Source organism: Pelodiscus sinensis, chromosome 6 (assembly GCF_049634645.1).
Source record: "Pelodiscus sinensis isolate JC-2024 chromosome 6, ASM4963464v1, whole genome shotgun sequence".
In the NCBI taxonomy this organism is placed as follows: Eukaryota; Metazoa; Chordata; order Testudines; family Trionychidae; genus Pelodiscus; species Pelodiscus sinensis.
The window spans coordinates 109,909,752-109,935,167 of NC_134716.1; the positions used below are offsets into that span (position 1 = coordinate 109,909,752).

General features: G+C 44.1%; 1 protein-coding gene across 4 annotated transcripts in view; it reads left to right on the plus strand.

Moving 5' to 3' along the window:
* The window catches only part of ALPK2 (alpha kinase 2), an 81,536-nt gene extending 56,424 nt beyond the window's left edge, over window positions 1-25,112 (plus strand). For 2 of the 4 annotated variants that reach the window (XM_075932611.1, XM_006116549.4), the window contains 5 exons: window positions 378-652; window positions 775-863; window positions 4,946-5,163; window positions 10,506-10,554; window positions 23,456-25,112. In XM_075932611.1, the coding sequence (XP_075788726.1) occupies window positions 378-652; window positions 775-863; window positions 4,946-5,163; window positions 10,506-10,554; window positions 23,456-23,672 (848 nt within the window). In that variant the 3' untranslated portion in view covers window positions 23,673-25,112. Of the gene's footprint in view, window positions 1-377; window positions 653-774; window positions 864-4,945; window positions 5,164-7,252; window positions 7,364-10,505; window positions 10,555-23,455 lie in introns of those variants that run through there. The other 2 variants (XR_012904970.1, XM_006116550.4) reach the window with 2 other exon arrangements.
* The last annotated feature ends 304 nt before the right edge of the window (window positions 25,113-25,416 follow it).

The window sequence follows — 25,416 nt, forward strand, 5'->3', positions numbered from 1 at the left end:
GGCAGGGTGTGCAGTAACCCTGGCATACAGTTAGGCATGTGTGTCTGTTTTGTATATTAAGGTTCTCAAGCAACCCTAGTAGCTTCACAGACATTTGAAGATCTAGTTCAAAATTGCTTTTTAAAAATCCATTGTGGATTTGCTCCAGCCTACATCATAGAACTTGTAGCTCTCTCCTGCCCTCTCAACTCCATATGACTCCCTCTCTGTCCCTTCACTGTATCTCAGCATTGCTTTTCTTCTGTCTCTCTCAATCAAAATAGCCTTTTTCCCACCTCTTTCCCCTTTTTTGTCCTCACTCTTCACAGTCTCTTGCTTTGCAATTTACTTTGTATGTGGAAAGATGTTGTGCAGAACACAGTTTCCTTGTGATTTAGGTTTGGAAGAGATTGAGTTCATTCAGCTCATATTCAGAGAAGACTTCATCACTGATAGCTATTTTGGTGGCAACCTGCATGGAAGAATAGCAACAGAAGAGTTACATTTTGGCGAAGGAGTGCACCGGAAAGCATTTCGAAGTAAAGTGATGCAAGGCCTTGTGCCTATCTTCAGCCCTGGTCATCCCTGTGTTCTTAAAGTGCACACTGCTATTTCATACGGGACCAAAACCAAAGATGAACTTGTTCAGAAGAACTACAAACTAGCAATGCAGGTAAAGTCCATTTTCCTCTGTCAACCAATGTTGTGGGAAGAGCTGGCTTTGAAATTTTCAAACAGCTGGCTGTGTTAAATGTTTTCAGTAATACTTTGCTGGCATTCCTGTTTGTAATTTAGGAATGCTATGTTCAAAATACTGCAAGAGAGTACGCCAAGATATATGCAGCAGAAGCAAAGGCTCTGGAAGGCTTTGGAGAAGTGCCTGAGTATGTATATTATTCTGAGCTATACTGGCCATCTGGGGAAATTTTGCTGGGGAAGAAAAAAAAAAACAGGCATGCTGAGAACATATGGGGTACCACTGCAGTCATATCTTAGATCGTGCGTGGTAACAATGAAATGGTAAGAATGATTCTTTCTTCTATGGAGAAAAGGAGTAAAATCCAATGAGTGGTGGAGATTTAGAAGCAAAGTGCCCAGTTCTGATCTCACACTAATATAAAGAGCAGTCCATTGCAAGTATCCCAGTGTAAACATGGTGGAGATGAGAGTCAGACCTCAAAGATTTCAATTAAAAATGAAACCTAGCAAAAAAAATGTAGCAATTCTGAAAGCCCGTGTTAAGTTCTTCTTCTTAGTCAAGTCACCTGAGCTCATCTCTGCTTAAGCAAAAAAGTTTAGCTCTGGTTATGGAACATCCCAGGATTGTGATGTTCATGTGGAAGGGTTGCCCCAGCGTAGAGAGAGAGTTTGTCTCTGTATACAGATCGGAGGAGTAGTTCTAATAAAGACCCATCTCTGTACCTGAGGCTGTAAAGTGACACCTCATAACTCAGATCTTTTGCAAAGGATTTGCTGTTCCTGTGTGTTGCTACCATACATAGTCAGATGCCCTGAGGATGGTTGAAATTCCACCTGTCCATGACTCATCTCAAGGATAAACCCCACATGCCTGTGAACAGCCTAAGTCCACATTTCCTTCTAGATGATATAAGATATCTGCTTCAGCTGCGTCTGAATCACTGAAAAAGATTAGCATGGATGAGAGAACTATTTTCCTGGTAGCCTCTCTATATAGAGGGAGATGATTCCATTTGGACCCCAATCCAGAAAACAGTGAAATGAACCATATCTATATTAGGGGTGTAAAATCTGATCAATCAGTTATCTGGTTAAACATTAGCTCCAGCTGCCAGCTGCATGGGGCTAGCTGCCAGCTCTTGGCCCTGTATGGGGCTCAGTGGGTCTGGAGCAGCTTTCTGCCCACAGCAAGCTGCAAGCAGGGAGCTGATCCTGAGGAATGGGTTAACTGTTACCTGGTAAGCATCACCTGGTATGGGTGATGCTTAGCAGATAATGAGTCACATCCCTAATCTATATGCTGCCCTGAAGTGAGCTAAACATAAAACCAATGCTTTATCTAAAACAGCAGGTGGTTTTGGATTCACAGCACCTCTTTCATCTTTACTAATTAGAACCATTTATATACATGCCATTGCCTGTGTATATATGTCAACTATTTCATACAGCACCAGAAGGAAAGATAAAGGCTGGACTGCTTTCTTTTGGTCACTGTGTGTGCAGTATGTGTGCTGCGCATGACTGGTTTTTATATTCTTCATAGCTCCTAGATAAAAACAGTCAATGCTGGGTTTTTGTGGGGAATGAACAGCAAAAAAGGGGCTCTCGCATGGAGTGTAAAGGGAGCTACAGGTGTGAGACTGCCTTAAAGAGGATTTTCCAGTGGAACCTTTTGGAATCATGCAGTAACAAAGGACTATAAGCCTTGTGGTTTTTACTGCAAGCTGCTGCCGCTGTTACTACTTTGGCCCCTATAGTTTTCCAGCTGGTGCTGCACAAATTGCAGCCTCTGTAATTCTCTGCTAAATCATCTTGTTCAGTACTACATGCTTTCCTTAGAACATGCTCCACAGAAGGGTTTTTATCCATTTAACTACATTGGTTAAAACACACACACACACACATACACACACACAAATTAAGTGTAGACTAGGCCTGAAAGAGCAATAAGGAAAAGTTGCTGCATGACCAGTGCCTGATCTCCAAACCATTTCAGGCCTCTGTATCTCTTCGGTAATATGGGCAACAGTGCAATTCATTTCAATAGGAGCTCTGTGCACCCAAATTATGCTGGAAATCAGGCCCCTTAAACACTGCTGTTTCTAGAAGGACTGAAGTGTCCTTGACCGTTGTACTTCTGGGTGAGACCACTACCATTTTGGCAGGGTTGCTTTAAGGCAGGGATGGGCAATAATTTTTGACTGGGGGCCACTTCAGAAATGTTTGAAGTGGGCCCAGGCCACCCCAGAAGGGGCAGGGCCTCAGATAAAAGGGGTGGGGCCAGGACACTTCCCCACCTGCAGACCTTGATTGTGTTGGTGGTGGGGGAGCATGCAAAGTCACCCCACCCACCCCACCCCAGAGAGAACCTCCAGCTCCCTGCCCCCACCCTGCAAGGAAGCACTGTGTTTAGAGTCAACCGCCAGCTGAGTAGCAGCTGGCAGTTGACTTTAAACGCTGAGCCTCTTGCAGGGCAGGAGGAAACTTCACATGTTCTCCGCACCCCCAACCCCTGATTGGCCTGAGGGTGGGGGAAGCGCAAAGTCTCCTCCCTCTCTGCCCCCGTCCTGCCTGGAATGTGTGGTTCTTAGAAGTGCCATGTCCCTTGCAGAGCTGGAAGAGACTTCACGCACTCCCCCCACCCCAGGCCAATCAGGGCTTGGGGGCCAGGGGAGTGCACAAAATTCCTTCTGCACCACACACTCCTTTCAGGGTGGGGCTGGGCAAGAGGAGACTTTGTGCACTTCCCCCCACGGCCAGGCCCTTATTGGTCTGGGGGTGGATAGAGTGGCAGGGCCTCTACGGGCCAGATCCAGTTCACAGAGGCCCTTTTGCCCACCCTTGCTTTAAGGGATGATGGTGGATCATGCAGTAAAATATAGAGGACCATACTTTTCTGGGGTTTGCAATATATTCCTGTAAATTGGTTATCACTGGCCAGGAGATCTTGTGAGCTATATAATAAAAACATGGCGATTCTTTGATAAACTCCACCTGACTTAATAGTTTTCAAATTGCATTAGCACAATGAGATACTGGGGCTTGATTCCATTCAACTTTGCATCACTGTCATTCAACAGACTAAAGTGGAATTATGCTTAGGGCTTATCCTGCTGCCCTTCACTGTAGTAGCAGGGCACTCCTCCTGAGCATGCCTATGTTACTACAGTTTATATGTGAACAGGATCAGGCGCACCGTGAGGTTTCAATGCACTTCTCAGAGTCTGAGATTCATCAGCAATGAATTCTGGTAACCAAGAAGTTTGTGTTGACAACAAGACAAGTAGTTTCTCTAGATCATCACCACCCTTAGCAAATTCAAATATGTGCAAGCTAGACATGCAAAGTTCATCAGTTTCACTTTATATTCAATATACGCCCTCGTTGTTTCTTTGAGAAGACTCTCAAGCTCAAAGTGAAACTGCTGCAGTTTGCATGGTTTTAGATTGTAGTCAGTTTCATATCTATTCTATTTTCATCCCTTACCATAAATAAGCCCAGGGTCTGGAAAATCCAACCCAGGTTCATGGAAGGCTTTGCAAACCTTTTAAGGAAAATTAGTTCAAGTTCTGAGTTTGAAAAAACTAATTTTGAATTTCCATACAAAACGTCAGCTGGAGCTGGCTGACAAGTTCTGAACTAGATACAAACTTCACCACAATTTTATGGATTTTTTATATCCAAGGCTTTAGTTTGAGCCATTCTATACGAAGAATCTAAGGATCCTCTAAAAAGAAATTTTTGTATTGCATCCTCTTATTACCTGGAAAAACAGTTATTTTAGTCTAAATTTTCAAATGTGTTAACTACCTGGATGCTTCAGGCTTTAGATGTGTGGCTTGAGAAATCAAGCCATGAAGTGTATCAAACACTGATCACAAATAACGCTCCCCTGGAAGTCACTGGGAGATAAAGGGCCTCAGCAACTCTAAAAATCAGGCCTTTGGCTGCCAAAATTGACACCATAAAAATAATGCACCCAAAATTAGTTAAGATTTTTAAAATGTAGACCTTCATTTTCAGAATGTACAAGGGCGGCATAAAACTTAATGCAGAGGGGTTTAGAATTGACCCAAGCGAATCAACATAATTTCTAGATCATTGCATAGAAAAGGATCCAATTCCTACTAAAATGATTTATGGTATCTAACTTGACTCAGCCCTATTATTTTTTCTATTGACTGTCTGAAACTGCATGTTGCTGGACAAAAAGTCTCTCTCTTCACTTTCCCTGAAATCATTAAGGTTTTTGGGGGTTTAATTTCAGGATAATTCCTATTTTCCTTGTGCATCGTCCTGAGAATAATATCCCTTATGCAACCGTGGAAGAGGAACTGATTGGAGAATTTGTGAAGTATTCTGTCCGGGATGGCAAGGAAATCAATTTCAAGAGAAGAGACTCAGAAGCTGGTCAGAAATGTTGCACCTTTCAGCACTGGCTATATGAGAAGACCAACGGAAACTTGCTTGTTACAGATTTCCAAGGTGAGAGCTCTGATCCTTACATGAGAACTGCCATACTAGGTCAAAGCAATGGTCCATCTAACCCAGTATCCTGTCTTCTGACAGCAACCAATGTTAGATGCCCCAAGTATGTCACAGTTACACCATGCTATCACTCTGACAGCCAATCACTCTGTATCTCAGTAGCTGGACAGATGTTCATAGTAGATCTATGCAACTAGCAGCAGTGAGCCTCACAGCCTCGTCTGAAAAAATTGCGGGGGAGGAGGGGTGGCATGTTTGCACAGCTGAGCCAACAGCCTCCACCGGCCTCTGGGCAAGGTGGGGAGGACCAGTCCTGTACTCCCAGAAGATGCAGAAGGGGCGGAGCCGAGGGCAACCATAACTCACTGCTGCCTGGGGCGCAGCATAACCCTCCCAGAACACGTAGCATTCCAGTGACAATTTAAAGGGCCCAAGGCACCAGCTGCTGAATTGCCCCCTTTTTGCCCTCCCCCCCCCATCGGTGAGCCTGCGTTTGCACTCTAAAAATAGCTATAGCCATAGTCTGATCTGAAGTTGCAAAGTGGGCACAGCTCAGACTCTGAAGCCTGTGGATGAAGGTAGTGCACTCTGAAGTGTTGTCCACATAGACATTTTAGCGCTAGCACAAGCCTTGCGAGCCCATGTCTGTTGACCCAGGCTGGGAGTCTCGCTGCCACAAGCTGTGGAAATATACCTTCAGGGCCTCATTCCAGCACAACTCTCTTCTTTGCTCTCCTCAATATGCTGAACTTCCAAGTGTGTTCACATAACACCGACAGACCCCAGTTGTCACTGGCCAACACAAGCTTCCCCTGGGGGAGGCTAGCTCCCTGTCTCACCTCTTCCACCCTACCCTCATTCCACCTCAGGCCCCTTGACTGTTCCATCCTGCTTCTACTTCAACCCTCCTCTCCTCCGCACCTGTCCACCATGTCCTCCTTCTCTTAGGATCCTCTCCCCCATGGTGGCAGGAGGGTGAGGAAGGATGCAATGGGGTGGGGAGGTGTCACAGAGGAGGGGTGTGGAGAAGAGGAGGGACAATGCAGGCAGAAGATGGGGGAGTGTCTTGTGAAGAAGGGGGTGGAGGAAGGACTCCGTGGACAGGCAGTCTTGTGGGAGGACTGAGGAGGGACATGGCAAGTGGGGAAGCCTCACGGAATGGGTTGGAGAAGAAGAGGGATGTGGTGAGCAGTGGAAATCTCTGAGGAGGTTGGAATGGAGGAGAGGAGCAAACGATCCTCTATTCATGAGCTATAAGACACGTCTATTAGCTAAGACTGTAGCAGTCCCATCAATCCCTAGCTAGTCTAGCCACCACTAACAGGGGAGAGAATGCCACATTAAGCGGGCACAGGTTATCCTCCCTCGCTAACCCTACCACGTAAAATGACTTCTCGTAGGCAGGGACCAGAGAGATTGCTGTTGAACAGATCATGTCCAGTGCCCTGGCTGCACACCTGCTAGCACACTTAGGCTATGTTTAGACTACATCCCTCTTTCAAAAGAGAGATGTAAATTAGACATATCGAAATTGCAAATGAAGCCAGGATTTGAATTTCCCATGCTTCATTTCATAGTATCATAGAATACTAGGACTGGAAGGGACCACGAGAGGTCATCGAGTCCAGTCTCCTGCCCTCATGGCAGGACCAAATACTGTCTAGACCATCCCTGATAGACATTTATCTAACATCCTCTTAAATATCTCCAGAGATGGAGATTCCACAACCTCCCTGGGCAATTTATTCCAGTGTTTGACTACCCTGACAGTTAGGAACTTTTAGCCTGAGCCATTCCCACTGGAGTCAAAGGAGTTTTGCTATGGGTTCAGTGGGAGCAAGAGAAAAATGTAGGGCATGAGGAACTCTTTGATCACACAGAACCCATCCATTCAATCGACTGTACATTATCTAGGAGCAGGAGGACAAAAGGGACAAGCTGTATTAGTAACCATAGGGTGAAATAGCATGAAGCCTACTGCACCACTTAAATATTACTATAGGCTTGGAAGTCAGACTTCAATGGTGCACAGTCTGTGCTGCTCCTCTACACAAGGAAGAATTTCACTTTCAATGATTTGTCCTAGGCTATAGATGGAGACCCACTTTCAGCTCCCCATTACGCTGATGTCTGGCGGGACTGAAAGAATCTACCACTCCAGGATCTGGCCCCCCCCATACAGCATGTGTTTTGATATGTGAGTTCTGAATGGCCCCAAGATATGTTTCCATGACTGCTCTCAACCATTTCCTTGTCCTACTTGGAGCTCTAAACTGGGTCTCAGAGAGGAGTTTATTCCTGGGAGCCCTAGGCAGCACTTCTCCTCACTCTGCCAGATGTTCAGCCTTGTTTTTATACTTTCTCCAGACCATTCTGGACAAAAAGAACCATATGGTACTCTCACCTGAGTCTACCTGTATCATTCCTGACATGCTCCCCTTGCTGTGCTGGTCTCCTTGCAATGCTGCTGGCCTCAGTAGTGAGAGACTGGAACCAGGAATCACACCTGAACCTCTCAGGCAAACCAGGAAATCACATGCCTCTGGCTTCCAATGAATATGTTTGTACAGTGTCTCAGACAATGGGGCCCTGGTTCATGATTCCTATGCTTTATTTCAGTACAAGTAAAGAACAATAACATCATTCACAAGAATTAGCTAATTAGATGATACCCTATCAGTATAAACATGTCTGTAAATTACTGTTATCAAAAACTAATTGTAATAGGCTTTCCTCCCCTTAAATAGCAATTCAAACAAGTATTATGCCCCAGGACCTCAGACAAATTATTAAATAGGGACATAGAATTTTTTAAAGTATATTCTTTACAGTCTAATTGAAGCACTGAGATCCACCTAGTTATTACAAAAATATCAAAAGTAATTATAAGCGCCTTTGACAAAGTGACTGGAGAATGATACAAATATGGGTTTAGAACAATTAAAATGCACAGCCTTTTGATATGGCATCTCACATGGGACAGAATAAAAGCTTTGCAGAGAGGTTTCCAATTTTTTCTTTTCTGATCTCTAACGCAGGCCCTGTAAGCGGGTGCTCTGTTGGCCGTGTGTTCTCCACACTCACAGAAAAGAAAAGAATTAGCTGCTTGCTGTGCAAAGTACTTTAAATAGGCTCATTGGCACCCATGGTGTGGTACTGTGTTCAACTGAAGGAGCTGAGGGAAGGGACATTCATGCCTGTGTTTCTGGAAATAAACAGCTTGGGAAGAAAAAAAATAGTCTCACCATCTTAATAAGAGATTTAATTTTACCACAAATGCACCTTAGTAAATCAAAACACTCATTGCAAGGCTGACTATTGTCTGCTTGTCACCTCACACTGGGATTTATGAATTGCTTTGTGAATTAAAAGACTAAAAACAGCACCCTGTGCCCTCACTTTGCCTTACATTTCAATATCTGACACCTGTCTTCAAAACCAATGGAAATATTCACACCCAGGCGCCTGACCCTGTCTGAAGAAATGCCCTCCTTACATCCAGAGAATGCTGCCATGACACTATTATGTGCCTCGCTCACCCGCAAATATTTGGCCTTAAAAGAAGCACAGTCTGTCTTCACTACGTTGATGAGGGAATAAATAGAGCAACAGCCCTGGCTTGTGTTCTGCAAGGAAAGGTGGAATATTTTAAACAGCACCATGCTCTACCCTTTAAAATTAGAAAGCTGGAAAAAATGCAAATGAATTAAGAGGTAAAAGCCTATAGGGCAGGTCGGAGCAAAATACAGTTCATGGGCCAGATCCAGCCTGACCAGCCACAGGATCCTGTCCACAGACATAGCAGGGAGCCCCTGGCAGATTCCCTTGCTTGTCCCACACACCGCTCAGTGTCATGGCAGCAGGGCCGTTTGTCTTTCAAAATGGTGATCCCGGAAGCAAGGGGGGGGGGGGGAAGGCTTCGGGTGCTGCCCCTGCCCCCAGCACAATACCATTGGCCAGTTTCTGGCCATAAACTGGCCAATGGGAGTTGCCTGTTTAAACAACAAGCAGCACACAAAGCACCATGCCCACCTCCCCTTTGGCTCAGTTATTCACGCAAGCACATGGCCCTGCAGGCTGTGCAGGCGTGGGGCAGGTGAGTGGGTGGGCGGGCAGGCAGGCAGGCTGAGAAACGTTTTAAACTCTGCAAGCATTTAGCTCTGCATGAAGGCAGGCTGGTTAGTTTGCTGGCCAGCACTTGCCTCTGGCACCCTAGCCAATGGGGGTTGGTGCATTGGAGAGCTATTTCTCATCATAACTTTAGGAGAAAAACAATCACAATGTGACTTCTGTTAACCTCCACCTGCTCAGAGGAAGAAGGAGGCTCTCTGTGTCACCATCTCTGCACAAGACAAGTGCACAACACAGGGACAGGACAATAGCCAAGTGGGGTAAAGTAGGAGGTGGAAGGGCTTTTTTGGAAACACTGAGCAAAGAGTTTAATTTAGTTCCAAGTGTCACTCAAAAGACTAAACAGAGCAAAGATTGATGGACCATTTTGATATTCAAAGAGATTTCTCTACCGGAATACATGGTCTCTTTCCCTCCTCTCTCCTCCCACTTGCAAACATCCAAATACCAAAATCCAAGCACACTAAATGACCCACATTTGTCTCTTTGCAGATGTAAATATTCTGATGCTGGATTTAGATGTCCTCTTAAGGGTACATCTAGACTACACACTTCTTTCGAAAGAAGCTTTTTCAAAGGAATATTTCGAAAAATCTTCTTTCAAAAGAGATCATCTAGAAAGCCACAACTTTTTTCAAAAAAGCGAACCATTTTTTGAAAGAGAGCACTCAGGCAATCTGGATGCTCTCTTTCAAAAAAGCCTTGTTTGCAGTCAAGAACGCCTTTTTTCGAAAGATCTCTTTAAAAAAAAAGGTGTTCTTCCTCGTAAAATGAGATTTACCCTGTCGAAAAAAACCACTGCATTCTTTCAATTTAATTTCGAAAGAAAGAGGCAGCAGTCTAGACACAGATGACGTTTTTTCAAAAAAAGGCCACTTTTTTCGAAAAATCCTGTAGTCTAGACATAGCCTGTGAGGCCACAGTTAAAGTGACACTCTCAGCTACCGTCCAGTATAGGAAACACTCCAAAGCCTTAGGACTCCACTTATCACCCTGTTTGTGAATCACTGGAATGCTACTGACTGCTACTAGAACCACAGACCAAAAACACTGTGTGTGAGGGGAGAATGTTAAAATATTGTCACTACACAGAGATGACTGAAACAATCAATCAATAAAGAATAACTAGCTGTATATACAAGACTATATGTCTGAAGGCAATCCTAGAAAGCCTGGTTTAATGAAAGCTCCCTATTTTTGTTTTGTAGGTGTAGGAATGAAGTTAACTGACGTTGGCATAGCAACGTTGGCCAAAGGGTGAGTGAAAGACATTTCTTAATGGAATATATTTGCATTGTGCTTCAAATTCCTCATAGTGTAAACCCAATGGGGGTTGGTGCATTGGAGAGCTATTTCTCATCATAACTTTAGGAGAAAAACAATCACAATGTGACTTCTGTTAACCTCCTCATGTTCATAAAATATTAATGGGAACTTTCCTATCAGGAAAATAAATGTGTTTTATTCTATGAAGGAAAGCAAACATACTTGAAGTTTTGCTCTGTTGAATTTTTTCATAAACACTTTATCTTGGAAGAAATAAGATGTCATTGGTATTCCCCACACAAATAATGTGGTCAAGATTTTATTTTCTATTTGTTTTTCTCTCCAACGCAATACAAATAAATAGAATTGTCAATATTTAATGTTTTAGTTCCTATCTTACCCATTATACAAAATTATTTGAAAAATCCAGGAGATGTAATGATTCAGGGAATAGGTAATGGGATACAGACCTACATTTTCAAAAGTGATTTTGGGTACCCATTTTGGGATATTTTGAGATATCGATTTTTGAGATATTGATTTTCAGAAGTGCTGAAGAATCACCTTCTGAAGATCATGCCCCATAAGGCACATCAGTTTGAGCATCTGTGCATCTGTGTCCAGGGCCGGCTTTAGGAAGTGCGGGGCCCAATTCAAACCAAATTTTGATTGAGCAAAAAAAAAAAAAAAAAAACCACCCCCAGCACACAACTAACACACAACTAACAGCTCCTTTAAATCCCCAGCTACAGGGCAGAGTCCCGCCTTCCAGCCAAACTTCCCCTCCCGTCCTTCCACAGCGCACAGAAGCCGCTGTGCTCTTCCTCCCGCAGCACGCCCGGCATGCCAGCACACTTCCGGGGTTAGGGTGCTGGGCCCTCTGGCTTTAGGGTGCGGGGCCCTTTTAGGTGTGGGGTCCAATTCGGGGGAATCAGGCAAATCGGCCTAAAGCCGGTCCTGTCTGTGTCTGTATCTATGTGTCCAATGCAGCTATATATAGGATAGTAACTTGATGCACAAAAGAAACTCATTTAAGGGTTTACTAACATTTATTTCATTGCAAAGCATCCCCCCCTTCTGGAAGACAAAAATTTCTTGAAACAGTCAAACAGTATCCATGGCAATCAAAAGCAACCTGTCTCCTAGTGACTCTGAAATTATTCTAGCTGTTCTTAAGAAACAAATATAGGGAATCCCACAACAGCAATAAAAAGCTTAACCCATTTATGTTATAATTCTTTTCAACGTCTCCCAAAGTCCTTCTCTGTGTATTTTGCTTGTGGAATTTGCCTGAAACAAAATGGTGATATGGAGATCCATTAATGAGTGTCCAGGTAGATTAAACTGTTCTCCAACAGTGTATTGCCTTTTCGGACATCTGATTTGTGTCCATTAATTCTTTTCCATAGAGACTAACCAGTTTGGCCAATATACATGGCAGTGGGGTATTGTTGGCATTTGATGGCATAGATCACATTAGTGGATGTGCAGTTAAATGAGCCTCTGATTTGGTACTGATGTGGTTGGGTCCAGTGATGTACATGTGTGGGCAGAGTTGGCACCGGGGCTGATTGCAGGGGTGGGTTCTTGGATGATTTTGATGGAGGTATGTTGTGTGGTTATTGGAAAGAATTTGTTTAAGGTTAGGGGGTTGTCTGTAAGCAAGGATTGGCCTTTCCCCTAAGGTCTCAGGTAAGGGATCATTTTCCAAGATAGGTTGCTGATTGTGTATAATGCGTTGGAGGGGTTTGAGCTGTAGACTGTAGGTAATGATAAGAGGACTTCTGTTATTTTCTCTTTTGGGCCTGTCTTGAAGTAGTTCATATCTGGGTACTTTTTTGGCTCTATCAATCTGTTTTTTCACAACTACTTCCATATGTGTTTCACCCACAACTACTTCAAGTCAGCAGCACAGCCATAGGCACCCGCATGGCACCACAATATGCCAACTTCTTTATGGTTGACCTTGAACGTTTCCTCAGCTCTCATCCCCTAGTACTCTTACTCTGCTTACACTACATTGATGACATCTTCATCATATGGACCCACGGGAAAGAAACCCATGAAGAATTTCACAGGGATTTTAACTACCTCCACCCCACCATCAACCTCAGCCTGGATCAGTCCACATGAGAAATCCACTTCATTGACACTACAGTACAATTAAATAATGGACAAATTTCCACCACCCCATACAGGAAACCTACTGACCACTACATTTACCTTCATGCCTCTAGCTTCTATCCCAGACACATTTTTCAGTCTATTGTATACAGCCAAGTCCTAAGATACAACTATATTTGCTCCAAACCCACAGACAGAGACAAACACCTACAGGATCTATATAGAGTATTCATAAAACTGAAATACCTACCCAGAGAAGTGAAAAAACAGATTGATAGAGCCAAAAAAGTACCCAAGGCATGGAGTATATTTGCTTCCCTTGGACGGTAAGTGGTCATGCTTTACCACCATGATATCACTTGATGCTAAATCATGATGCTTCAGGGCACTTCATCCTCTAGAGTCCACTTCCTTAGTCCTACAAAGACTTTTAAATTCTGCCCATTTCCTGAATAAGGAAAGTTCTGAGTGTAAATCTCAGTACTTTCAAATGAATAATTCTGCTCACCTCAGGCTACCGTGACATTTTCTGCATCTTAGCACCTATTCCTGGGCTCTGCAGAGATTCTATTATGCTGCTTCCTCCCAGCAGACTTTCCCTCATTGCCGCCCCTCCCTAGGGCTTCTCACAGCTTCCCTCAGAGAGATCCCTGGACCTGAAAGGCCCTATTTCAGTGCTCCTCCATAAGGGCCTAACTTGTTGGCTATGGATAGGCTGCTTCCCACCCATGCTCCTCTCTCCTGGGTCTCTTCCCCAAAGTGAGTTCACAACTCTGTTTAAGTTGTCCTCTCCCTGCTCCCTAGCAGCTGAGGTGAGTCAGTATAATTAAGTCTCCATCAGCCTTAGATAGAGGATAGATGTCTGGTCACTGGCAAGTCTGAGCCTGGGTTGCTTTAAGGGGTGGAGCAGCCTGTGGCAGTGGCTTAAGAGCATTCCAGAGTTGCAGCATCTTGCCTTCTGTCCTGTTCAGATTATATCAAGGAGCACACAAGCAGTCATACCAGGTCAGAGCTATGATCCATCAAATCTTGCATCCCATTTCAGATACTGGCATACACCAGATGCTCCACAGGAAATTATAATAGCCCCATAATGAACAACATAGGTATCTGCTGCAGGCAGTTAGTTGATGACTCATCTCCAGAAGCCTGGATGTTGTTATCCCTTATACACAATATCTTGGGGTACATCCAGAGCTGGACCGAGACATTCCGGCACCCCGGGCAGACAGGTTAATTGTGCCCCGGGTTGGGGGAAGGCGCATCATAGGGGACAGCGCATGCGCGGCCCCGCCCCTGCGCCAGTGTGTGGGGAGGGCGCATACACAGCCCCGCCCCCATGCTTGTGCATGGGGGAGGGCGCATGCGCTGCCCTGCCCCTGCCCGGTGCGCGGTGCAGGGTGAGCGGAGCTGGCGGCAGCAGGACGCACGTGCCTATCCCAGCGCCGCCCGGCTACCGCCGCTGGCGTGCAGCCTGGGGCCGCCCAGGGCGGGCCAAGCCTGGCCGTGAAGATCCCTGCAGCTGTGGGGGGAAGGGCGTTGCTGGCCGGCACTGCGGGGGTTAACGCGGCCCCCACCCTGGGTGGCCACTGCAGGATTGCCGCTGGGAGCTGCTGCAGCCCACGATCGAGGAGCTGGGCGCATGGTGCCTGATGGCAACTATAAGGGGCACTGTGCACCCCTTACAGCTGCCATCAGGCCCCCCCCAATAGGTTGGAGCCCGGCTAGCCCATGCCTTAATCCGGCCCTGGGTAGGTCTATGCTGCACAACCATTTCAGGATACCAGAAGTATCCCAAAATAACTGCCCCACATTTTACCAAGCCACTCATTAATTCCAAATATTTTTCGAAATGTGGGTCTGCTATTTTGGCATCCCTGTATCCCTCATTTCACGAGGGTTAAGGGATGTCTCGAAATAGTGTGTTATTTTGAAATTTGGCACTGTGTATACATGCCAAATTTCAAAATAAGCCATTTTGAAACAGAATCAAAATAAGATATGCAATTTGCTTAGCATATCTTATTTTGAGTTTAGGGTACTATGTAGATGCACCCTTGCAGAAGTGAGTTGTGCAGATTAACCATACATGGAGAAAACACAAATTTCCTTGTATCTGTTTTTAAATGTCATTCATCTGCTGAGATATTTAGCAATTCCAACCCTGCCTCCCATAACTGCTGTGAAATTTTGCACCAGAGAGAAAAGAACACTCCTTTCAATATTATTTTAACAAGCCCGTTGTTTCCTCAATTAATGCATACTATTATTTTCTCTGACTTTATTGTGTGTTGTCATAGTTCTGTTCCCTTGCATTCTTCTTGGATAGATGATTGTGACAACCCATTTAAGTTGGGTTCTTCTTTGAGAAATCTGTACAAAAAATAGTCTTTGTACATATTGCTGAGATAAGTTCTATGTGGTTCTCTATATGCCAGAGGCACAGAAAAAAGAACAATGCTTTTACTCCTCCTCCACCTCCTTTGTAATATCCCAGAATATTCTGGGAAACCCCTTGACATTTTGAGCCTGGCACTTTTTCAAATTTTAAATTGATTTTTTTTTTTTTTTTGCATTGGCTCCAAAGCGAAATTATTTGAATTAGTCTCTCATCATCGAGCTAGGAAATAAAGAACTCATAAAAGTTTTAATTATGTAAGACTGTGCTCTGGAACCTGATGATTTATAGGAAGGTTTTAATGAATGTTATTATACGACACACTATGGGAAATTATGCTGATGAAAACACATCTGGGACAAAGAGACAGGAAGATGAGGTCAGACAAAGAATGTACAGTAAAGTCTGAACTAAGAATTACCACAAACAGACACTCTTTGTCTTAAGCAACCACCTCTTCAATTTCTAGTGCCTTTTGTTTTACTCATGTTATTTCTACAAGGCACCAGATTTTTGCTAGTCCTGTAGGTGGATGCCTCTGACTTAATTTTTGCCAAGCTGATTTTAAACCACGTTGGGCTATACAGAGAAAAACAAATAAATAGGTAGAAATTGATCCACATTACAGCTTACTGCTAATGGCAATACAATGCAAACAAAAGAGGTGCTAAATCCAATATGTCTGAGAGAATGCACACAGTCATAGTGGGTTATAATTCTAATAATGATTCTATTTTTTGTGACTGTAAGACAGAAATGAAATGAAACTAATGTATCAGTGTAATAGCCAATGCAAATGGCATTAGAGGCATTAACCTGTCTTTGCAGGGGAGACAGACTCATTAATCAAATAGGTGTTTGGCACATCTAATTCCTTTATACATATAACTTTGGAAAATTTTACCAGCACCATGGCTGAATGGAGACTGTTTAATGGAGTTTCTATTTAATTCCGGTAGTAAATAAAAAGCTAAATTCACTCTGACAACACTATGATTATGATTAGCAAAAAAATAAAACCTGCATTCTAATGCTGATATTAAGTTAAAAATACTCTAATGTCATGCTATAAAGTGTTATTGATGAATTTACAAAAGCTGCTATGGCAACCATCAGGAATTATTTATGTTCATTTAATTTTTGCCCCTAGTATTACTTTTAAAATAAGCATACAATACCTCTAGCAAGAGACAGCCCAGATTAATATTCTGCATAACATTTCTAGCATTGCCCAGTGCCATTAATCTTTTTAGAAGCCAGTGTGTAGGAATCCAAGCAGTTAAGGTCTGAACCACAAAATGTGATGTCCAAATTTCTTTCTCTGTTCTCCTCTTGAAATCCCTGTCCCCTTCCCATTTTTTTTATTGGTTATTAAAGAGATTATTAGCTCAGGAGTCCCCAAAATATCAGCTGCCAGGGCCATATTATTCAGCCTTGCTGTTATGGTGGGCTGGCACAGGACAATTATAGAAAATAATATATACATTTTGTACATAAAATTTCTCAACAGGAGAAAATACATATTTTCAAGGGTATTATTAATTTTAGAGGAAGAAAATTAGTAATCATCAGATCGATATACAAAAACAAGCACTGAAAATTATTTTTTCTTCAATTGTCTTCTCCGAGCCACTGTATTTTATATGAAGCCCTAATAGTGCAATTGTGGGCAACATGTGGCTCATCAGGCTAATCTGCTGGCAGGCCATGAGAGTTTGTTACATTGAGCGTTTGCAGATATAGCTGGCCACCGCTTTCAGTCACCGCCGTTTACCATTCTCCTGACAATGGGAGCTGTGAGAAGCAGTGGCCAGCACATTCTTGATGCCTGCACTGCTTCCCGCAGCCTGGCTGTTGCTTTCTGCTTCTCCCATTGGCCAGGGAGAGCAAACCTTGGCCACTAGGAGCTGCAGGCAGCTTTGCCTGCGAATGCTCTATATAAGCAAACTCTCATGGCCTGCCAATGGATTACCCTGATGTAATACAACTGGATTCAGCAAGCTGGTCAAAATGTATCGATAGGCCTGATTTGGCCTGCGGAAAGTGTTCTCTGTAAACTGAGCGCTTGAGTGACTCACCCAGGAGAAATTAAAACGCCGCCTGGCGGATTAGCAGAGAACCCACAGTTGGCAGCATGCATTTCTACTGGTGGTGCACACTCACACATGCCTCAGCGTACATAGCAAAAATTATTCTGCACATGGATGGGAATATTGCCCATGGGCCATAGCTTGCAAAACCCTGGGTTAGATGCTTATGATATATAAACACATGTCTGATTAGTTATTGTTTTGTGCATCTCATATACTTGTTTTATCAGCGGAGTGAAAAGTCACAAAAGCACAAAGTTATTACAGGTTGAACCTCTCTAAACTGGGCCTCTCTAGTCCGACAGTATCCATGGTCAGAAGCATCATGGATGTTCCAACGGCGAGCTGGTGGCTGAGAGCCCTGCATGCTGACAGGGCAGCAGGCTTCCCCCAGCAATCTGCCAACCGGGCCAGGAGCCCAGCGCACAGCACTGAGGCTGCTCAGTAGGGCCGGGAAGCCTGGTGGGGCTGGTAGGGTAACTGGGCCAGCTGCAGGGGGAAACCAGTTGGGAGGCTGGCAGCTGGGCCAGGACTTGCGGGGGGTTGGAAGGAGGTGGAGGTGGGCCAGGTATGACCTCTCCTGGTCCAACAAAATTCCTCATCCAGGACCAGTCAGGTACTGAGGGTGCGAGACCAGGAAGTTGCTGTATAATCGGTGTGCAATAGTAATGGCTGTGATACATTTTCTACCACTAGAGGGCAAGGCTTTACTAGAAATAGAAAACCAGACCTTGAAAACATTTGTAATTTAACCATTGGGGAGCACCAAAGTCATAACTTAAACTTTGTAAATATGATAGCTGAGTCAATTCTTCCTTATATTTAAACCAGAAAAAAGGTGAAATACAATGATCTGCTTTCTAAGAGCTTTGCAACAATCAACCCAAATTTTAGATTAGATTTTAATTACCAAGGAGTATCCAGGGTGTGTAAAAACCATGAGGGAAATGAGAGTGTAATATGTTTTTTTTACCCCCATAGCCATTATAATTTAAAATGCCTCCAGATACCAAATGTGGAATCTAAAAATTCCCTCCGTGTTTTGAAGCATGGAGAGCTATGGGATAGCCCTCTGTGGAGAGAGAAGGCACCACAAAGTTTGAATTTGTATCCAAATCCCAACTCCTCTAGATTTCAGGAATTTTGGTTCGGGCTTCTCCCTGAACTTGAAGGCATTTTGTCATACCCTGCCATTCATCAGTAATCTACGCGTTAACTAACAACACATCACATGTTAAATAACAGATTACACATTCTTTCAGGAGGCTGGAAAGGTCATTTGGTGCTATTGAACACAGAACCTATGAAAGCAGCATGAGGACATTTCCCATTTAGAATCCATTTGCTGAAACAGGCCTCCTCCCCCGTTACATATACCCACAAGATGTAACAGCAGCAGAATGTTTGAATTAGCCTCACTTGTCCTGCCAAGCTCCAGTTAGACTATAGAACAAATTATACATTCTAGATGTGTAAGTGAAGGAAGGCTTTAGACAAGCACTGAGGTACAAACTGTTTTTTGAATATCCCAAAGGTTGGGACTGCTCAGATGAAAGGATTTAATTCTCTGATCCTATGGTGATGGATACAGTAGAAAGGGGTAAATAGGTAGCTTTCGATTACCTGCTGTAAAGATAGGAACCATTTATAACATTCAAATCCCTCCAGAGATTCTGAAGCCTTTCAAATCCAGTGGTGTTTGGATCAGAGGGGAAAAGTTGGTTTCATATCATCTCTACATACAAAAGCAATCAAAAGCCAATTGTGATAGAAGAAGGGAAATGGGGATGATTTTATTTGTGAATAAAATTGGTGGAATAGTATTAATCAACTTTTTAAACTCCACAATATGTTGGCCTCATTTTTCATCCATGAGCCATTGAAAGCCCAATCCCATTTGCTGTCAATAGGTAGGGGCTGAATATACTTTCACAAAACTAGACACTCATTTGCTGTCACTGAGTTTCTGGGCCTCATTTTAATGAATGCTGAGTACCCAAAACTCCAGTTGAACTCAGTGGAAACTCAGAGTGCTCCGAACCTGTGAAAATCAGGCCCCAAAGGTCTCAGGCTGGGCCCCCAAAGTTTGAAGAATCAGTCATCAAAGATGAAAATAAATAATGTCCTGGTTGATTCCTTCCAATATGTCCCCTGGGATCATTGGTTAATGGAGGTATGTACTGATCCTGCAGAGACATTATTGACATAAAAGTTAATAATTTATTGCCATACACTGGATAATTTTTCTAGTTTCATGAGAAGAGAGGATAGATTTTTAAACGTTACCTTTTTGTGCCAAAACTATTTCCAACTGTTAAACTATTGGTCTCAGTTCTATAGAGTGAATAAACTTCTTGCAAAGCAAGTGTGCAGGAAAAAGCATGTGAAAAATTCCTACCAGCAGCAACACAATTTCCAGTAATGTGGCATCCATGGAAAAGGAAATGGTTTTCCCCTCTCAATTTGAAAAATAGGCAATGTCTGCCAGAAGGAAAACCCACTACATTCATGCCTTGAAAATGGTCATTTTGCACAGACCTACAAGAGCAATCACAAAGGAAAACAACTATCATTCATGGCAGTGAAAGCTGTCAAATCACTAATGGCCCTGGAGATTCCTAAGCATTTACATTTTGCTGAATAGAACAGCAGCCCACTTCAGAGTGGAGGAGAAATGTGGCCCCTCTTTCAGTCCTGCAACGGAAACAAGATATTTTAAATATTAAAGCAAGCAGATGTTATCCAAAGGCCCTCTGCATCACAGAGGCTCATTATTCACTCAGACATTGGCACCTGATTCTCTTGACACATACAGTGCTGCAAGCATGCAGGATAGTAACACAAAACCACTATAGAGTGAAGGGGTTTTAACTAAAGCTCATTGAATTATTTGTAGTGAGTAATAGTCCCAGTGAATTTGGCCTTTATTTCCCACAAACACCCAGTGATTGGTTGAATATTCATGATTAAACCTCTATTGGAAGGTGAAAGAAGACTGGCCTTCAGGCACAAACAAAACACAACAAAAGGAGGAACAAAGTGCTGTTTCTTTAAGGCCTGCCCTTTGGAATGAGGAGTTGCACTGCCCTGACCAATTTCCAGTCAAACCCAAAGTTCTCCTCAGCTTGATCCAAAGGGGAAGCTCTTGTCAATGTCAGGCAGGCTTGCTGGTGAGAACAATTCTCTCAGGGGGTCTTCATGCTCCCAGGTTTGGGATTTGGTCTGGGAGTCTCCTTGGCTGTATATCATCTATAGACTTAATTTCTGCCCCCTCTGGTAGAAGGAGCTGGGCTGAGGCTAGCCTTCCCCAGGCATCCCCGCCCCCAAGAAGCAGGAGAACATTTTGTCATTCCATCCCCGAGCTACTTTGCCTTTCTGTTTACAACCTGCCTATGGGCTTGATTGAGAGTACAGAGCCAGGGAGTATAAACGAGTGAAGGCACAATGTCAGGCTACCCTAAACATGAGTCAGGACCAGGGGAAGAGCACAGACTTTGTGCCTGATGATGATGCTCGGAGCCAGCAAAAGGACAAGGCAAGCTGCCAGGCTCCATCCTTACACACCAGTCAGTCACACAGGCTGGCAGAGATGAAAGCAGGGTGAAGTACATATGATGTCCACCCCCCACCTAGAACTGAATTGAACCAGAGGCCTTCTGCCTAGAACCATGTTTCTCTACAGCATGAGCTGGAGAGCCAGCTGCAGCTGAGACCAGAAATAGACACATCCTCTTGGGACTGGGTGCAGATACACACACAACTAGTGGATTACATATGCTGAATGAGATTATGGTCAAATGCAACATACTCCTGGTATGCAAGAAGGCATTGTGAAGCAATTGTAATTCAGAGGGAGAGTCTGAGTTGCATTTCATTCAGGGAACTCCTCCTGGAGCTGCTCAGTGATATATCATTGCTTAGTTGGGGATGGGAATACACTCATACTCTTGGCCCTTAAAGAGTCAAGCAGGTGATTTCTCTTCTTCCAGCAGACAGGCTAACTAGGCCAGGGCAGGCCCACCACCTAGTTCACTTGTCAGGCAGATAAGCCCTTTCCCACATGGCTCCGCTGTGGTATGTTCACACCACTAATAAAAGCAACCTCTGTGTAGAGCTATTATTCACTAAAATTGCTGCAAAAGATTTTTTTTTTTTTAATATTCAGGCAGCTCCAACTTTAAGGAAGGAGCTGAGATTGTACAGTCATCACGACAGAAGTGGCCAAACCCCACCAAAAATTAAAAGGCTGACTTCAGTACTTCTCTTGCCTCTTGAAGCGGATCACCATAAAGGTGATCACTTACAAGCTGAAGAGAGCTTGTTATCTTTTATCCACATACTTTCCAGACTGCAATGATTTGCTTAAAATCATTTAAGTCAAATGTGTTTGTGTGTGTGTGTTTAAATGAAGCAACAAAGTCTATAGATGATATATGTATGTCCCTAAGGAAGCAAGGGAGCCTGCCATTATAAATGTGTGGGTATGCAGAAAAGCGTGACTTAATTTTTTCGGTATGTTTGAGAAACGGTAGGATTTGTGTGATCCATCAAAGAGTTTTTTTCCACCCTACAGTGAAACCATGTGTTCCATCATGATCTGACACATGGGAGTTCCCGGGAGGCCTTTTCATCTCATATGAGATTATTGCTGTTAGGAAAGCAAATAGCCTGACATTTTAACCTCCCTGTTCTGTCACCTTAAAGTAACAATAGAGATGCAAAAATGAAGCTGTTAGATGTAAACTGAAAAAAAGATATTGTCACCCTGCCTTAAGAGAGAGTTTTTGGTTTCTCTGCCACCTGCTTATCTCCTTCGGTGAATTTTATTCTACGGAGCACGTTAGAACGGACAGGTCCATCCATCATATGGAGATTGGGTTTTTCTCCTTATAGCAGGCAGCATCTTCATTAGCATTAGGTTGCCTGGGAGAAAAATGAATTGGCCACATTAGAACTGTACAGTATGTTGCCGCTCAGATATTTTCATTTTAATGCTGCCAGCTATATTTGTTCATGCACAGCTCCCACTGGAGACTGTTTGCTGACTTGGATAACAGGACAAAGATCATACTCCTGTTACTGTTACTCACAAAGTAAAAAGATGATCCCTGCCCGTGGAGTTTACGATCTAAGCCAAGCAACAACAGATAGATACAGAGAGCCAGGGAGACCACAAGACAGCTTCACAGGTGGGCAGCCCCCGTCCCTAGCTCTGCATGTGAGCAGTAGGGACACTGCTTCAGAGAAATAATGATGATACTTGCCCACTTCTGTATCTTCTTCTATCTGAGGTGCCCTAAGCATTTTACATAGATTACTCTGAAGTTTTTCTTCATTTACAAATTTCTCTAACTAAGAAGATTAATGGACACTTATATTAGCCAGTCATTGAAATTATAGATGGAAGAGGAATAGTTGGAACACAGGGCTGAAAGCCAGATTCCTAAACCATATTTTCCTCTCTACAGCTTTTTGATTGGCCTTGGGCAAGACATTTAACCTCTTTGTGCCTTGATTTATCACATATAAAATGGGGATAATACCTCTCTCCTTCAAGCTGTCTACACAGCAGCATTATTTCAGAATAACTGACCTTATTCCAAAATGACATAATCTGTGTCTACACATAAGCAGTTATTTCAACATCATGTTGAGCTGGAGGACTGCTTACTCCGACTCCTGGAACCCTCGTAGTATGAGGATAAGGGGAGTCGGGGAAAGATGCTCACTCTCGAAATAACTGCTGTGTAGACAGAGCCAAAAGTCAAGTTTAGCCCGGCTATGTAGACGTGCCCTCAGAGAGGTGATGAGAAGCTTATTAAATGTTGTAGTGTTATCAGGGGGACCAACAGACTAGGCCGGGCCCCTGGGCAATGTGAGTGTGTGTGGGGAGGAGGTGGCTTCACAACCCTGGAATGAGTGGGTTCTTGGGCAGAAGGGGTGGGGCCGAGGCTAGCCTCCCCCTGACAGACTTCTGTGATGCCCAGAATGTGCCGCGTCTCCACTAGCCAGCCCTCAGCACTGCCCTCAGCATGCTGCATGGAGCTCTGGCAGTGATTTAAAGTTCCCAGGGCTCCAGCCACTGCTGCTGCAGCAGTAGCAACATCCAGGAGCCCCAGGCTCTTTTGAATAACCCGGCCCCAGGCCAGTTCCCCTGCACTGCCTCTCTTCTCCCCCATCAGCAGTCCCAAGTGTTAGTCATGAATCCAAAGTCATACTGTAAACCTGTTTTGAAAAATAAAGGTTGAAAGCTCTTTTTTGTTCTTCTTCACTGCTGCAGATACAAAGGGTTTAAAGGCAACTGTGCCATTTCCTTCATTGACCAGTTTAAAGCTCTCCACCAGTGCAATAAGTATTGCGAGATGTTGGGGCTGAAATCCCTCCCAGGCCAGCGTCAAAAGCAGAGGAAACCAACAGCCGTGAAAAGCAAAGTCCCTCCCAACTCACCTCATGTGCAGAACGGAGCGGGCATCACCCAGGCCACCAAGACAACATAGGCTTCCTGTCTTCCAAGCACCGGTAACACTGTACTACTTAGCACGAGCTCCGCTCCAGAAGTGCACAGGTACTGAATGACATGACTGCGGAGTTAGCTGGCGCCTTCTGCAGTGTGCCATAGTTTTGAAGCCAGTGCTTTGGTAACAGCCACAAGGGAACCAGCTGTCTCTGTGGCTAAGCAAGCTACAATCAAGAAACAATGGAGAGTTTTCAGAGCCAAACAAAGCTCTATCAGTGTCTCACTTGACTTTCAAGCATTTTTACATATGTCACCGTGTCTGTGTGTATCTGTGTATTTGCACATCTTGTGTCTTGATCTTTGTGCAGCAGATGGGTCACTACTGGAACATTTCTGTCCTCCCATCACAACTCCAAGATCCTTCCACCAGTGATACTGTGGCAGTCAGCAATTATTTAAGCCGTCACTTACTAAAGTTTTTGGACTAGAACTGAATACTGACAATGGGGTCAAGGATGTACGGGAATGACGGCTTTATTTCCTAACTCTTTGCACAGTTATAATCCTTACTAGACTCAGAGTCCTTGTATTTTTCCAATTAAATTCCTTTTAAAACAAGAGTAAGCCACATAGTTATTTGGATCATTGTACACCCCAAGGACAAACTCTAGGAGTTAGCAACCACCTATGTTGCTTTCCTCATAAAGTTTGGTCACCCACCTGGAAAAATCCTATAACTGGTATTCTTATCCATAGAATTTGTTTTCTTTCTGAAACTCATCCTGTGCCCAGTCAGATCTGGTTGCAAGATGGCCCTGAGGATCCAAGCTGTAGGATGCTGACCCCGATGCATACTGAATTCACTGGAAGCTGAGCATGGGCGGCAGATAACATAGGCTGGGGAAGGCTGAGCCTCTTTAAACTGCTTGACGTGGCCCTGTGCACACTCCACTCCCAGACTCCCTTCTGCCTGCATCCAGTTCCCGTTCCTCTCTTCCATGTCAGAGACTAGGGCGAGAGTCTCTGCTGCTAGGGCAGGCAGGCTCAGGGGGCTGGAGCCACACTGTACCACCTACCTGCCCGACACAGGTAGAGCACATTGCCTGCCTGCTTACCAGTCCACCACCCACCCGACACATTGGCCTGGGGGCACTCTGGGGCTGAGTGCACATGGGGGGTGGGAGTGGCAGTGGGGTAGGTGTGCTGTGGGCACTGGTGCACTTGGAGGGGGCAGCTGAAGGACAGGGGAAAGTCCTCAGACAGAGGAGGAAGGACTGGGAACTGCCCCTTCCCCTTAGGTCCTGCCTCTGTGCTGCAACTTACTCCCTAGAGCCTGTGATAGAAATGTAGCCGTGTTAGTCTGGTGTAGCTAAAACAAAATACAGGACTATGTAGCACTTTAAAGACTAACAAGATGGTTTATTAGATGATGAGCTTTAGTGGAAGAAAATAGTCACAGCCATATATATACCAAAGGATACAATTTAAAAAAATGAACACATATGAAAAGGACAAATCACATTTCAGAACAGAAGGGGGATGTGTGTGTGTGGGGGGAAGGAAGGTCCCCCTGCATCCTCCTTCTGTTCTAAAATGTGATTTGTCCTTTTCATATGTGTTCATTTTTTAAAATTGTATCCTTTGGTATATATGGCTGTGACTATTTTCTTCCACTATTTGATCTGAGGAAGTAGGTCTGGCCCACGAAAGCTCATCATCTAATAAACCATCTTGTTAGTCTTTAAAGTGCTACATAGTCCTGTATTTTGTTTTCCCTAGAGCCT